This window comes from Rhincodon typus, unplaced genomic scaffold (genome assembly GCF_021869965.1).
Source record: "Rhincodon typus isolate 14 unplaced genomic scaffold, sRhiTyp1.1 hic_rhity00004425, whole genome shotgun sequence".
In the NCBI taxonomy this organism is placed as follows: Eukaryota; Metazoa; Chordata; class Chondrichthyes; order Orectolobiformes; family Rhincodontidae; genus Rhincodon; species Rhincodon typus.
This window is the reverse complement of record NW_025970063.1, coordinates 1-13,026: the sequence shown is the minus strand read 5'-3', so window position 1 is coordinate 13,026 and position 13,026 is coordinate 1. Positions and strand designations below refer to the sequence as shown.

The 13,026-nt window shown below is 40.3% G+C and overlaps 1 protein-coding gene across 1 annotated transcript; it reads right to left on the bottom strand.

Annotated features, from left to right (window-relative positions):
• Positions 1 to 689: 689 nt before the first annotated feature.
• On the bottom strand, positions 690 to 12,529 carry LOC109937904 (deoxyribonuclease TATDN1). Its single transcript, XM_048593894.1, has 6 exons — positions 12,414 to 12,529; positions 10,738 to 10,801; positions 8,304 to 8,447; positions 8,104 to 8,146; positions 3,854 to 3,939; positions 690 to 762 (listed from the first exon to the last, which is right to left on the bottom strand). Exons 1-6 carry the CDS (start codon positions 12,504 to 12,506, stop codon positions 701 to 703), a joined length of 492 nt encoding a protein of 163 aa, XP_048449851.1. The 5' UTR covers positions 12,507 to 12,529; the 3' UTR covers positions 690 to 700.
• Positions 12,530 to 13,026: the final 497 nt, after the last annotated feature.

Below are 13,026 nucleotides of genomic sequence, written 5' to 3'. Positions count from 1 at the left end.
TTGATTTCTGAAGAAGGGTCCAGACCCGAAACGTCAGCTTTCCTGCTCCTCTGATGCTGCTTGGCCTGCTGTGTTCATCCAGCTCTACACCTTGTTATCTCAGATTCTCCAGCATCGGCAGTTCCTATTTTCTCTGAATCCCTATATAAATTCGAGTTTCTTTTTTATATAATTCAATACTTAACACACTTTAGCTGAAAATATTTGCTTTGAGAGTAATAGTGGCTGTGTTCCGAAGGCCAGTGGGTACATGGGACCAATAAATGTGGGGCTGGAAAATCACACCTGGTCAGACAGCATCCTAGGAGCAGGGAAGTCAACGTTTCGGACTCTAGTTCCTGGCAACTGCAGTCCTTACTGTCACCAGTGGGTACATGTTCAATTTCACCACACAAGTGATAGCTTACCAGACTGGATAACTCATTGTAGAACTTTCAAAATTTTAACTCCACTGATTTCTACAATAAGCAACTGGCCAAGTCAGTCACATTACCACTCACTCAGTGAATACAAAATAAATTACACGCGTATCCTTATGCTTATCACAAAACAGAGGCATTAAATTTTCACTACGTAGTTAAAATTAATAAACTGCCTTATTGGCTTGGATATTTTCTACACAATTCCTGAATGTAGTATATGATTATATCATAAAGAAGGGTATATTGTGATAATCAAATTCCTGATTCCCTAGATTGATTCACATAACTGTTACACTTACCACACCTCCAACACATCTGTCAATGTTTCTCTTCATTATATCTACAAAACAGAGTTGAAAAGGCTCAGAATTTCTTTACACATCATGTACAATGTCTTGTTCAATACTCAACATCTGCATCGTAATTGGCCAAATATGCCACCCCCACCCCCCTTCCCCACCCCGCCCTACTCAAGACTGCTCCAATATCACATAATTACATGACTGATCTGACTGTGGCCTCAACTCCACTTTCCTGCCTACTCCTGATGGATTCTTGGTTAACCAGGGAGTTAAAGGCCACCTACCTCTGCCTTAAAAATACTTAATGAAAATGCCACTGCTCTCTGTGGAAGGCAATTACACAGAATCGTAACCCTCAGAGAAAAAAATATTCTCCTCATTACTATCTTAAATGGGAGATCTCCTATTTTTCAACCACGTACCCTGGTTCTCCCAAAAGGGAAAAGCTATATCCTTTTGGCATTTACAATATCAAGTTCCCTCAGTCTGATCACCTCTCATTCTTCTAAACTGCAACAGTTTCAGACCCAGCTAGTCTAATCTTTCCTCATAAGATAAGCCCTCTTCCCAGGACCAATGAACCTCACTACACTTCTTCAAACTCAATTATATCTTTTCTTAAACAAAAAGTCTAAAATTGTGCACGGTACTTGAGGTCTAGACTCACCAATACCCTGTAAAACTGCAGCAAAACTTCCTTATCCATTCCATTCCCCGTGCAATAAGCGACAAAAGTTCCATCCACAAACATTGACTCCCTCTACCACTGATGCACAGTAACAGCAGTTTATAACATCTACAAGATCACCAAGACCCCTTAGACAGCACTTTCATGACCACGACTCTCTAGAAGGACACGGGCAGCAGATACATGGGAACCACAACAACACATAAACACGTGAACACCACCACATGTAAAAGCCTTTTCAAGCTACTCAGTATCCAGACTTGAAATTACATTGCCATTCCTTCACTATTGCTTGGTTAAAATCCCGGAACTCTCAGCACTGTGGGGGTGCCTACACCAAATATTCTGCAACAGTTCAAGAAGCTATCTCGACACTGCCATCTCAAGGGCAATTAGGGATGGGCATTATATGCTGGCCCAGTCAGTAAAGCCCAAATCCCATGAAATTCTGCAATACTCTTAGAAACCAAGTGTAGGGAACGAGTGCCTTAATGACTACCATCCGGTGGCTCTGACATCCATCATTATGAAGTGCTTCAAGAGGCTAGTAATGGCACACATCAACTCTAGCCTCCCAGGTTGCCTTGATCCACTACAATTTGCCTACTGTTGTAAAAGGTCCACAGCAGATGCCATCTCCCTGGCTCTACGCTCATCTGGATAACAATGACACCTATGTCAGTCTCCTATTTATTGACTTTAGCTCTCCCTTCAACACCTTAATTCCAAACAAACTTATCTCCAAACTCATGGACCTAGGACTCTACTCCCACCTCTGCAATTGGATCCTTGACTTCCTGACCTGCAGACTGTAATCAGTAAGGATAGGTGACAACACCTCCTCCACCGTAATCCTCAACACCAGTGCCCCGCAAGGCTGCGTACTCTGCCCCTTATACACTCCTTATACATTCACAACCGTGAGGCGAAATTCAGCTCTAACATTTAGAAATTTGATGACACACTGTAGTGGGTCAGATCTCAAACAATGATGAGACAGAGTACAGGAAAGAGATAGACAGCTTAATGGCATGGTGTAAAGACAACAACCTTTCCCTCGATGTCAGCAAACCGAAGGAGCTAGGCATTGACTTCAGGAAGCAGAGTGGAGGACATGCCCCCTGTCTGTATCAATGGTGCAGAGGTGGACATGGTTTCAGTTAGGGCATGTTTCTTTCAGGAGGAGCCAACAACAGCAGCCTATTGCGGTACGGTGGCTCAGTGGTTAGCACTGCTGACTCACAGCACCAGGGACCTGGGTTCGACTCCACCCTCAGGCAACTGTCTGTGTGGAGTTTGCTCCAGGTGCTCCAGTTTCCACCAACAATCGAAACATGTGCAGGTTAGTTGAAATGGCCGTGCTGAAATTATCTGTAATGTTCAGGGATGAGTAGACGAGATGGATTAGTCACAGTAGATGTGAGGTTAAGGAATTTGGTAGGGAGCTGGGTCTGGGTGGGATGCTCTTCAGAGGGTCAGTGTCGACTCAAAGAGCCAAATGGCCGCCTTGCGCACTGTGGGGATTCTAAGATTCCATGATTCTATACCACGGAGGATTTGAAATTGAGCGTGGGAGTTCTTCGGCCTAGTTTTGGTTCTATCAACGGTCTATGAAGCCAGGTTTCAATCCAGGATTTAACATTGTCCAATTAACATTAGTTGGCATCATAACAAGAAAAATGCCTCGGTCTGGGAGACATGCTCAAGTAATTCGGTCGTCATAGGGACAGAAACCCAAACAAAAACCCAATGAATTCTAGACGAATTTTCAATCCTTTTGTGGGAAAGCGGGGAAACTGCTTTTGTGCTCATCATCAAGCAGGCTGCTGGTGAGTGTTTGGTTTCTGTTCAGAGGAAGTGGAAAGAACAGGCAGGCTTTTGATGATTTGATGAATAAGTCACCCACATGCCTTGACAGTGGAACAGCATCCAGAAAAACACAGGCTGACAAAGCAACTTTCTATAATACTAGAAGTTTTGGTCTATTATAGTGAGGTAAAGTGAACCCCTGCTGATGAGCTGGGGGTGACCGTAAGACCATTCCTGTATGCTGTATAACAGTCAGAAGTATGGAATTGCGATGCTTCATAAGACACGCGCTATTTCAGTTACTTTAAGTCGTAGTTGTGAACGTTACCTTTGTATTTTGAGGCATTAGTGGCCAGTTTGATCTATTTTCTGTTTGTTGGTGCAGAAAATGTCTTAAGGGAAATTTCATCCACTAGTCTATTTCCAGTCAAAAGTTTGAAAATTTCTCTCAAAATGTTCTCGGTCTTTTTTTGGAATCATAAAATCCATGTTGGCTGCTACCCTTGTCATCACTGATCATACTAGAAACTCTGCAGCACACAAGGGCAGGTTTTACACAGTTGGGAGTATTTAACCATTGAAGAACTTGATTTTGTACTTTGGTAGAAACTGCAATTTCATTTCAATCATACCTAAAAATTCTGCATGTGAATTTCTGCAGTGTAGAAACAGAGGCAATTTAGTTTCTTCTGCCAGGTCAAATTGCTTTTCAAAGTATCTGAAAGAAAAGTATATTCTCAGTATTTCAAGACAAAGTTTTATCAATTAAGGAAGACAAAACATGTAAGGAAAAATAGCTTTCAATTAAGGTCTTAATGTCAACTTACCTATGCTGATCACCAATAACGTGACAGTGAAGCTCAACATTTTCTAGAGTGTTTTTATTTAGAACTCATTTTAATCCATAAAGAAAAGGATGTTATATAAATAAATAGGGAAGGGCTCTTGTGGCACAGAGGTAGTGCCTCTATTTCTAGACCAGGAGAGCTAGGTCCAAGTCCCACCCTTTTTTTAAATTTATTCATTTGTGGGATCTGGGTGTCGCTGACTGGCCAGCATTTATTGCCCATCCCTAGTTGCTCGAGGTGGTGGTGGTGAGCTGCCTTCTTGAAACGCTGCAGTCCACCTGTGGGTTGATCCACAATGCCACTAGGGGGGAAATTCCAGGATTTTGACCCAGCAACAGTGAGGAAACAGTGATATATTTCCAAGTCAGGATGATGAGTGGCTTGGAGGGGAATTTACAGGTGATGGTGTTCCCATATATCTACTACCCTTCGCCTTCTAGATGGAAGTGGTCACGGGTTTGGAAGGTGCTGTCTGAGGATCTTCGGTGAATTTCTGCAGTACAACTTGTAGATAGTACACACTGCTGCTACTGAGCGTTGATGGTGAAGGGAGTGGATGCTTGTGAATGTACTGCCAATCAAGCAGGCTGCTTTGTTCTGGATGGCGTCAAGTTTCATGAGTGTTGTTGGGGCTACACTCATCAAGGCAAGTGGGGACGTGTGCCTTGTAGTTGGTGTACAGGCTTTGGGGAGTCAGCAGGTGAGTTACTCATCACTATTCCCAGCCTCTGACCTGCTCTTGTAGCACTGTGTTTGTGTGGTGCGTCCAGTTGAGTTTCTGGTCAATGATAAACCCCAGGATCTTGACAGTGAGGGATTCAGAGATGGTAACACCATTAAATGTCAAGGGATGATGGTTAGATTGTCTCTTATTTGTGATGGTCATAGCCTGGCATTTGTGTGGCACAAATGTTATTTGCCACTTGTCAGCCCAAGCCTAGATATGGTCCAAATCTTGTGCATTTAAACATGGACTGCTTCAGTATCTGCAGAGTTGCAAATGGTGTTCATTGTGCAATCAGTGAACATCCCCACTTCTGACCTTATGATGGAGGGAAGGTCACTGATGAAGCAGCTGAATATGGTTGGGCCTAGGACACTACCCTGAGGAACTCCTGCAGACGTGTCTGGAGATGAGATGATTGACCTCCAACAACCACAACCACGTTCCTATGTGTCAGGTATGACTCTAACCACCAGAGAGTTTGGCCCCAATACACACTGATTCCGGTTTTGCCAGGGCTCCATGATACCACACACAGTCGAATGCAGCCTTGATGTCAAGGGCTGTCACTCTCACCTCACCTCTGGAATTCAGCTCTTTTGTCCACGTTTGAACCAATGCTGTAATGAGGTCAGGAGATGAGTGATACTGGCGGAATCCAAACTGGGCGTCACTGAGCAGGGACTGCTTGATAGCACTGTTGATGACACCTTCCATCACTTCACTGATGATAAAGAGTAGACTGACAGAGTGGTAATTGACCAGCTTGGGTTTGTCCTGCTTTTTACATACAGAACATACTTGGGCAATTTTCCACATATACCGGGTAGATACCAGGTGTTGTAACTCTACTGGAACAGCTTAGCTAGGAAAACGGAAAGTTCTGGAGCACAAGTCTTCAGTACTATTGCTGGAATGTTGTCAGGGCCCATTGCCTTTGCAGTATCCAGTGCCTCCAACTGTTTCTTGATATCACATGGACAGAATCAAATTGGCTGAAGATTGGTATCTGTAATGCTGGGGAACACTGGAGGAGGCTGAGATGAATCATTCACTTGGCACGTCTGTGAAAGCTTTAGTCTCATCTTTTGCACTGATGTGCTGGGCTCTTCCATCATGGAGGATGGGGATATTTGTGGAGCCTCCTCCTCCTCCAGTGAGTTGTTTAATTGCCCACCACCATTCACGACTGGATGTGGCAGGACTGCAGAGCTTAGATCTGATCTGTTGGTTGTGAGATCGCTCAGCTCTGTCTGCTTTTGCTGTTTGGCGTGTAAGTAGTCCTTTTTGGTGGCTTCACCGGGTTGATACCTTGTCTTCAGGTATGCCTAATGTTGTGCCTGGCATGCCCTCCTGCACTCTTCATTGAACCAGGGTTGATTCCCTGGCTTGATGGCAATGGTTGAGTGGGGAATATTCCAGGCCATGAGGTTACAGGCTGTGCTGCAGTACAATTCTGCCGCAGTTGATGGTCCAAAGCGCCTCATGGATGCTCGGTCTTGAATTGTTAGATCTGTTCTAAGTCTGTCCCATTTAGCACGGTGATAGTGCCACACAACACAATGTGAAGGCAGGACTTTCTGTCCCCATAAGGACTGTGCGATGGTCACTCTTACCAATACTGTCATAGACAGATGCATGTGCAGCTGACAGATTGAGAAGGATGAAATCAAGTAAGTTTTTTCTTCTTGTTGGTTCCCTCACCACCTGCTGCTGACCCAGTCCAGCAGCTATGTCCTTCAGGACCCAACCGACTTGATCTGTAGTACTCTGCCGAGCCACTCTTGGTGGTGGACATTGAAATGCCTCACCCAGAGTATACTTTGTGCCCTTACCATCCTCAGTGCTTCCTCCAAGTGTTGCTCAACATGGAGAAATACTGATTCATCAGCGGAGGGAGGACAGTACGTAGTAATCAGCAGGAGGTTTCCATGCCCATGTTTAACCTGAAGCCATGTGACTTCATGGGGTCCAGAGTCAATGCTGAGGACTCCCAGGGCAACTCCCTCCTGACTGTATATCACTGTGCTGCCACCTCTGCTAGGTCTGTCCAGTCAGTGGGGACAGCATATCCGGGGATGTTGATGGCAGTGTCTGGAACATAGTCATACTCTTGGAATCAGACCTGACAGACAATTTTGTGACAGAAATGTAATTTTGTGAAAATAACTTTTTTTTCCCTGAAAGAAATCCGTAAACATTTGGATGTATAGGGTACAATTTCAAAAATCGCAGAATTGGAAATATTGAGGATAGCGAATGACTATGAGGACAGGCTAGAGGACTGGACAGACAATGCATCAAATGAATCTTAAACCAGAGAAGAGTGAATGATGCATTTTGGAGAAAGAATGAGGAGAGGTAGTATAAATTAAAAGATACAATTCTAAAAGGAGGTGCAAAAACAGAGGGGTAATAGGCTTTATGTGCATAAATCATTGAAGGTGACAGAAGAAGTTCAGAAATGATTAAAAAGGCAAATAGAATCCTAGAATTTATAATTAGACAGAGTATAAAAAGAAAGTAGGTATAGTGATTTTAATCTCTTATCTTCACGGTCTAATTCTAGGCACCATGTTTTATGAAATATGTGAAAAGAAGGAACAAAAGATTTGAGAATAGAGATCTCAATTGCATGGCGATGTGAAGCTGGGTCTGCTCTGCTTACAGATGACAAGGTTGACAGGAGACTTGTTCAAAATAAGTTAGGGAATTAGATAGATTGGATGGGAGGAAACTGTTCCTCGTGGTTGAAAGTTTAAGAATCATTTAAGGTAACTGGCAAAAGAACCAATGGTGACATGTGGAAAACCTCTCTTACCCAGCGAGTGTTTACGATGTGGAATGTACTGCCCAAGAGGATAGTGAATTGGGGATTCATTACGGCTTTCAAAAGGGACTTTGGTAATTATCTGAAGAGAAAAGAAATTTGCAGGACTATAGGTTGGAAGCAGGATTTGTGGAGTTGCTCTAGCATGGACAAGAAAAGCCAACAGGTTATAGCAAAGAACAAGGCCATTCTATGATTCATTACATTATGGAGGACAATAGGCAAATTGCAATTCAGCAGTAGCTTTCAAGCAACAATTTAAAAACAGACACAACTGTAATTGTTTAAAGATTTACATACGCGATTGTTATCTCTTGAGCACAGAGATTTTTCATTTCCTTCTAATTACCATTGGGACTATCCTGATAGGAACATGAAGATTGTGTAGATGTCGATAATCTATGGTGGAGAAAGGAGCTTGGGAGGGATGAAAAATGTTTGTAACTTAAGTAGACAGCAGAAATAAAACTGAATACTTACTTTAGTTGAATCTCTTTAGGACAAAATTCCATTCTGTCAAAATCTGCAGAAGTAAAAATTAGAAAGGACCAGTAAATAATATGATTATCAATCATTAGCCTCGTACCCAACCTAGTTACAGAAACCAACCATAATGTTTCCATGGGAAACAACGTAAAGTCAATCCGACAACACAACAGGCATAACTTTTTTATACTTACCCAAACCACATTCTCCAATGGCCACCACTTTCCCTTTGTTCTCTATGGCCAAAGTTTTAAGATCAGACAAGTACTGCTCTGGATTGTTCTGCTCAAATTCACCACAGCGTGTAGGGTGACAACCAACTGTACTATAGAAAGAATCTGTGAGGAAATGGCATGAAAGAGAAATGATCATACCATATGACATGTCCACAAGAAACATACACATATCTGCAACGGAAAACATGAACTATTTCTCTGGCAAGTAAGAGATCAAGAGGGTATCAGTTAAGTGTTTAAAATAACATAGAAATTAACAAGATATATACAAATATCACATTATTTTATACAGCACCTTTAACATCCAAGGTGCTTCACAAGAGTGAAGCACAAGGAGATATTAGAACCTATGATCAAAAACTTTGTGAGGAAATAGGTTTAAGCAGTATTTAAACTAGGAGAAAGATTGGCTAAGCAAAAGTCGGAGGGTGGGAACTCCAAAACATAGGACCCAGTCACCTAAAACCACAACCAACATCAGTAGTGGCAGTGCATCTCAAACAGTTTTGTTTTCATGTGCTCAGACTGCAGGTCCCGTGTCATAAAAGTCATGAAAAAAACATACTGCAGATGTTAACAATGGAACACAAAATGAAAATGCTGGAGTTGCTAAGCCAGTGTGGCAGTATTTGTGCAAAGGGAAATCAAATTAACATTACAGATTGATGATCTTTCATAGAACTGGGTTAAAAATTAAAGATGCACCTGTTTTAATCAAGTACAGAGTATGAAGAAAGGGATTTTCACCTTTTCACTTCCTATTTTCGAGGCTTTCAAATCCTGTACCAGGTGAAATGGTAATTTAATTGTACCTTATTCTTCAGTAATTATTATTCTTCAGTAAATAGTATTTGTTGAATTTCACTGGGAAAACCAAATAAAGGTTAGGGGAGTGTTTTGTTGAACACCTTCATTCTGTCCACTAGCATAATCCTGAGATTCTAGCTGCTTTCTATTTTAATTCTCCATTCCATTCTCACACTGATCACTCTGTACCCATCCTTCTTCACCATTCCAAATGAAACTAAACAGAAGCACAAGAAATCTTTCAATTTGGGATTTTGCAGCTCACTGAAATAGAATTCAACTATTTCACATTGTAACCATAGCTCAATTTTACCAACACAGCTCCAACTTTTGTTCCTTTGTTTCTTTTGTTACTGTTCCCATTGTCTCGTAATTATTTGTATTCAATCCTGTCAGACTTTCCCTATTGTTCTCCCTCCTTCTTTATTTGCCTACATCTTTAACATATTCCAGGTCTGAGAAAAGCTACAGATCCTGAGTATCTTCAGTATTTTCTATTTTAATACCCAAGCCCTATGGTTACTTTTCATATCATTGCATTTTTGAAGCTATTTCACATTTATGGCCAAAGAATAAAAACTGCATACTTGAGTGCACGTTTAAATTTAAGTTCAATGCCAAAATCTGCCGTTTTGACCATTAATGATCACAGCACTACACTCTAAAGGTACTTTGTCTGATGGCAATTATTAGTTTGCAAATACCTTTATGTGTTTTTAAAAACAAATCATGACTAACATATTGGTGAGATTACTGATTAATAACAGGAGCAGTACTTCTGCTTATTTCTGGTAATATATTGGTACATTACATACATCTTTAAATTTTGGAAGTATTTGTATTTAAATAGTATCTTATATACCTCTACAGTGTTTTGAGGTAATATTGAATCAAAGGTTTCTGAATTGCAGGCACATAAACAAGGCAAATAGTTCACAGCATCATGGAATGATTACAGCACAGAAGGGGGGTGTTCTGTTGTTTTTGTACAGTACAGTAGAAACGTTCGTTCATAGTGAGCTTAATGAGCATACGGAAATACGATAATAATGGCATTGCTTACTGGTTTCTAAGTGAGAGTTCAAATGTAATAGTATATTCCAGCTGTTTCAGGACCTTACCTAGATTAGCAGAATGGATTTCACATGAAAAATGTCATTCAGAATAAACCCATAACTAAAATGAGATTAGACTCTTGTACCACAAATTATTTACATGTTTTGTTAAATTGCTTTGAGGCTCAGTGGCAAATAAAATTTATGACAAAAATTATTAACTTTTAAGTGTGAAACTTTCAAATTCTGCAGAACATCTGACAGACTATAATTTCTCACTTTGTAAATGGGAAAGTGAAATTGCAGAATTGTACCAGCGTGAGGAACACATTTTAATCACAGCACAAAGCTCAATCAAATTAATTGTTACTCTTTTTTCGGTAACACTGTTGTTACTTGGTACATCTTAAAATCTAAAGAATTATTTAACTGAAATCAGCAAAATTTGCACTGAATTCTGCAATAAGATTAATACACCCCTTGAGCATTTTCAAGGAATATATTGAAGCAAAGCCGGTTTCGTAACTGACCTCTTGTCTTTGCCAATTCCAGTGCATCTTTGCTATCTTGCAAACTGCCTCCTGTAATCATGAACTGAACAGAAGAAAAAAAAAAGACACAAAAGACATAACCTGAATAATTTGCCTATTTATTCTAGTTTGGAGGAAAGTGTGTTATTTTATGTCACGCAGACTTAAGCCAAACAGAACAATACAGGAAACAGGACTGTTATCCTGTCACACAGATAGGAAATAATTATCACATGAAACAAGAATAAAAAATTTTCAATGCAGTTCTTATGATTTCTATGTTCACCGTATTCCATGGCAGGCAATTATTCAAGTCCGATTTTCTGTAGAAACTGATCTATAATAACACATGCAGGATACTGAAAGTACAAAATAATCTAAATTACAAGCCAGGCTCAAAACTCTGCAATATTATCAAGGACAACCAGTGAAAAGAGCACCTACAAAAGGTATAAACTAAAAAAAAACAGGTTTTTTGCAAATGCTAATACTTAGCTCATGTTTTCATGGCAAACATAGCTCCTCAGGACAAAAACCTTAATTCCCAAACTACATTTATGTTCCAGCAGCCTCAATTCAGTCTTGATAGGCTATTGATGATTTATTTCTAGAAATTGAGTCTTTTGCTACATTTGGCCCTTCAAGCCTAGTCTGCCATTTAATATGACCATGGCTGATCATCTATTTTAAAGTCTTTTTTCCATGGTATCCCATAGCCCTTTATATCATTGACAGATTTCTAAATACCAGTCTCTAAGCACACTCAATGAGTGAGGTTCTATAGCTGTCCAAAGATACATGACACTGAGCAAAAAAAAAATTCTCATCCAAGTCCCAAATAACTTCCTCCAATTACAAAATTGTGTTCCCTGGTTCCAAACTCCCCTACCACTGGAAATAAATTACCTGCATTTATCCTGCCTATCTCTATATATTTTCTAAGTTTCAATAACATTACCACACACCCTTTGGTCCACTGTCCCCAAACTCTCTTCATAAGACAGTCCTGACATCCAGGTAACAAGTCCCGTGAAACTTTGTTGCACTCCCCCTATGGCAATAATATCCTTTCTAAGGTAAGTGATTCCAGGTGTGGTCTAACCAAGCAATATAACTGAAACTGGACTTTGCAATTCCTGCACTCAAATCCTCTTGCTATAAAAGCTAACATACAATATCCTTCCTAATTGCTTGCTACACCTGCCTTCTTGCCTTCAGTACATTATTGGCACCTTCCCACCCACCAAAGTTTTCTAACCTTTTACTATTTAGGAAATACTGCACATACCTGGTCCTTCTACAAAAGTGCATAATTTCGCATTTTTACTGTTTATATTCCATCTGCCGCATCCTGTCCATTCATTACGCTTGCCCAAATCCTCGATACTTTACATTTTCCATGTAGCATATATTCTTCTTCAGAACATACATTTCTCCAAAGCAATCTTCTAACTAATATTAATTTCCTTTAATTCCTCATTCTCTCTAATCCCTGGAATGTCTAAATTTGGGAGACCAAGTAAATTTCAGAGTTCCTGCAGGCTTCAGTTTAATTATGCTGACTGATCTGGTAATTCAATTTTAATCTAGTGTATCTCAATATTCAAACTGTATTCAAATGGAATTTAAAAATCAATATTTTGGAAACTCTTGACAGAAAACAGAATTTTGTTTACCTTTTGAACTCCAGTTTTGACAGCTCTCTGTATTACATCCAAAAAATCATCTGTAAGAGTGCACAAAAAATTCTGTGTCCTATAACTTCTCATTCAAGACAAGAGATCAGGTGTTTTGATTGTCCAAGATCCTGGTAAGTGAATAATGTTTTAAATGCAGGAGGTAATTGAATTTAGTATTGTGGTAGTAAGCAAAGGCCTTATGATTTCTCAAGATATTGGAGGCTGATGCTGCTAGCTATCTGGATTTTTGGACACACAGCAATTACAAATTAAGTATGCAACTTTATTTTTTGCAAAGAGACGTGTTGCATTTCCATAATTTGTTGGTGTTCGTTTTCTCTCTCTAACTTTTGTTTGAGCATTTAGTTCAATAGAATTAGATAATTAAAATGCAAATAAATGAGTATATCACCTTCCAGAGCACTTTCTTGGTACAGTAACCAAATTCAATATCTCTTAAGGGTTAATCCTTGATTGGGGTGACTGAACACCCTAATAGCACGTGGGATAACAAAATGTAGAGCTGGATGAACACAGCAGGCCAAGCAGCATCAGAGGAGCAGGAAGGCTGACGTTTCGGGCCTAGACCCTTCTTCAGAAAAACTTTTTT

Excerpts from the sequence above, each read along its gene's own strand:
- LOC109937904 (XM_048593894.1), bottom strand. The coding sequence starts at position 12,506 with ATGAGAAGTTATAGGACACAGAATTTTTTGTGCACTCTTACAGATGAT. Across the intron at positions 10,802-12,413 it reads TCAAAACTGGAGTTCAAAAG|TTCATGATTACAGGAGGCAG; the intron begins GTAAACAAAATT and ends TCTTCTGTTCAG. Across the intron at positions 3,940-8,103 it reads CCTAAAGAGATTCAACTAAA|ATACTTTGAAAAGCAATTTG; the intron begins GTAAGTATTCAG and ends CTTTTCTTTCAG.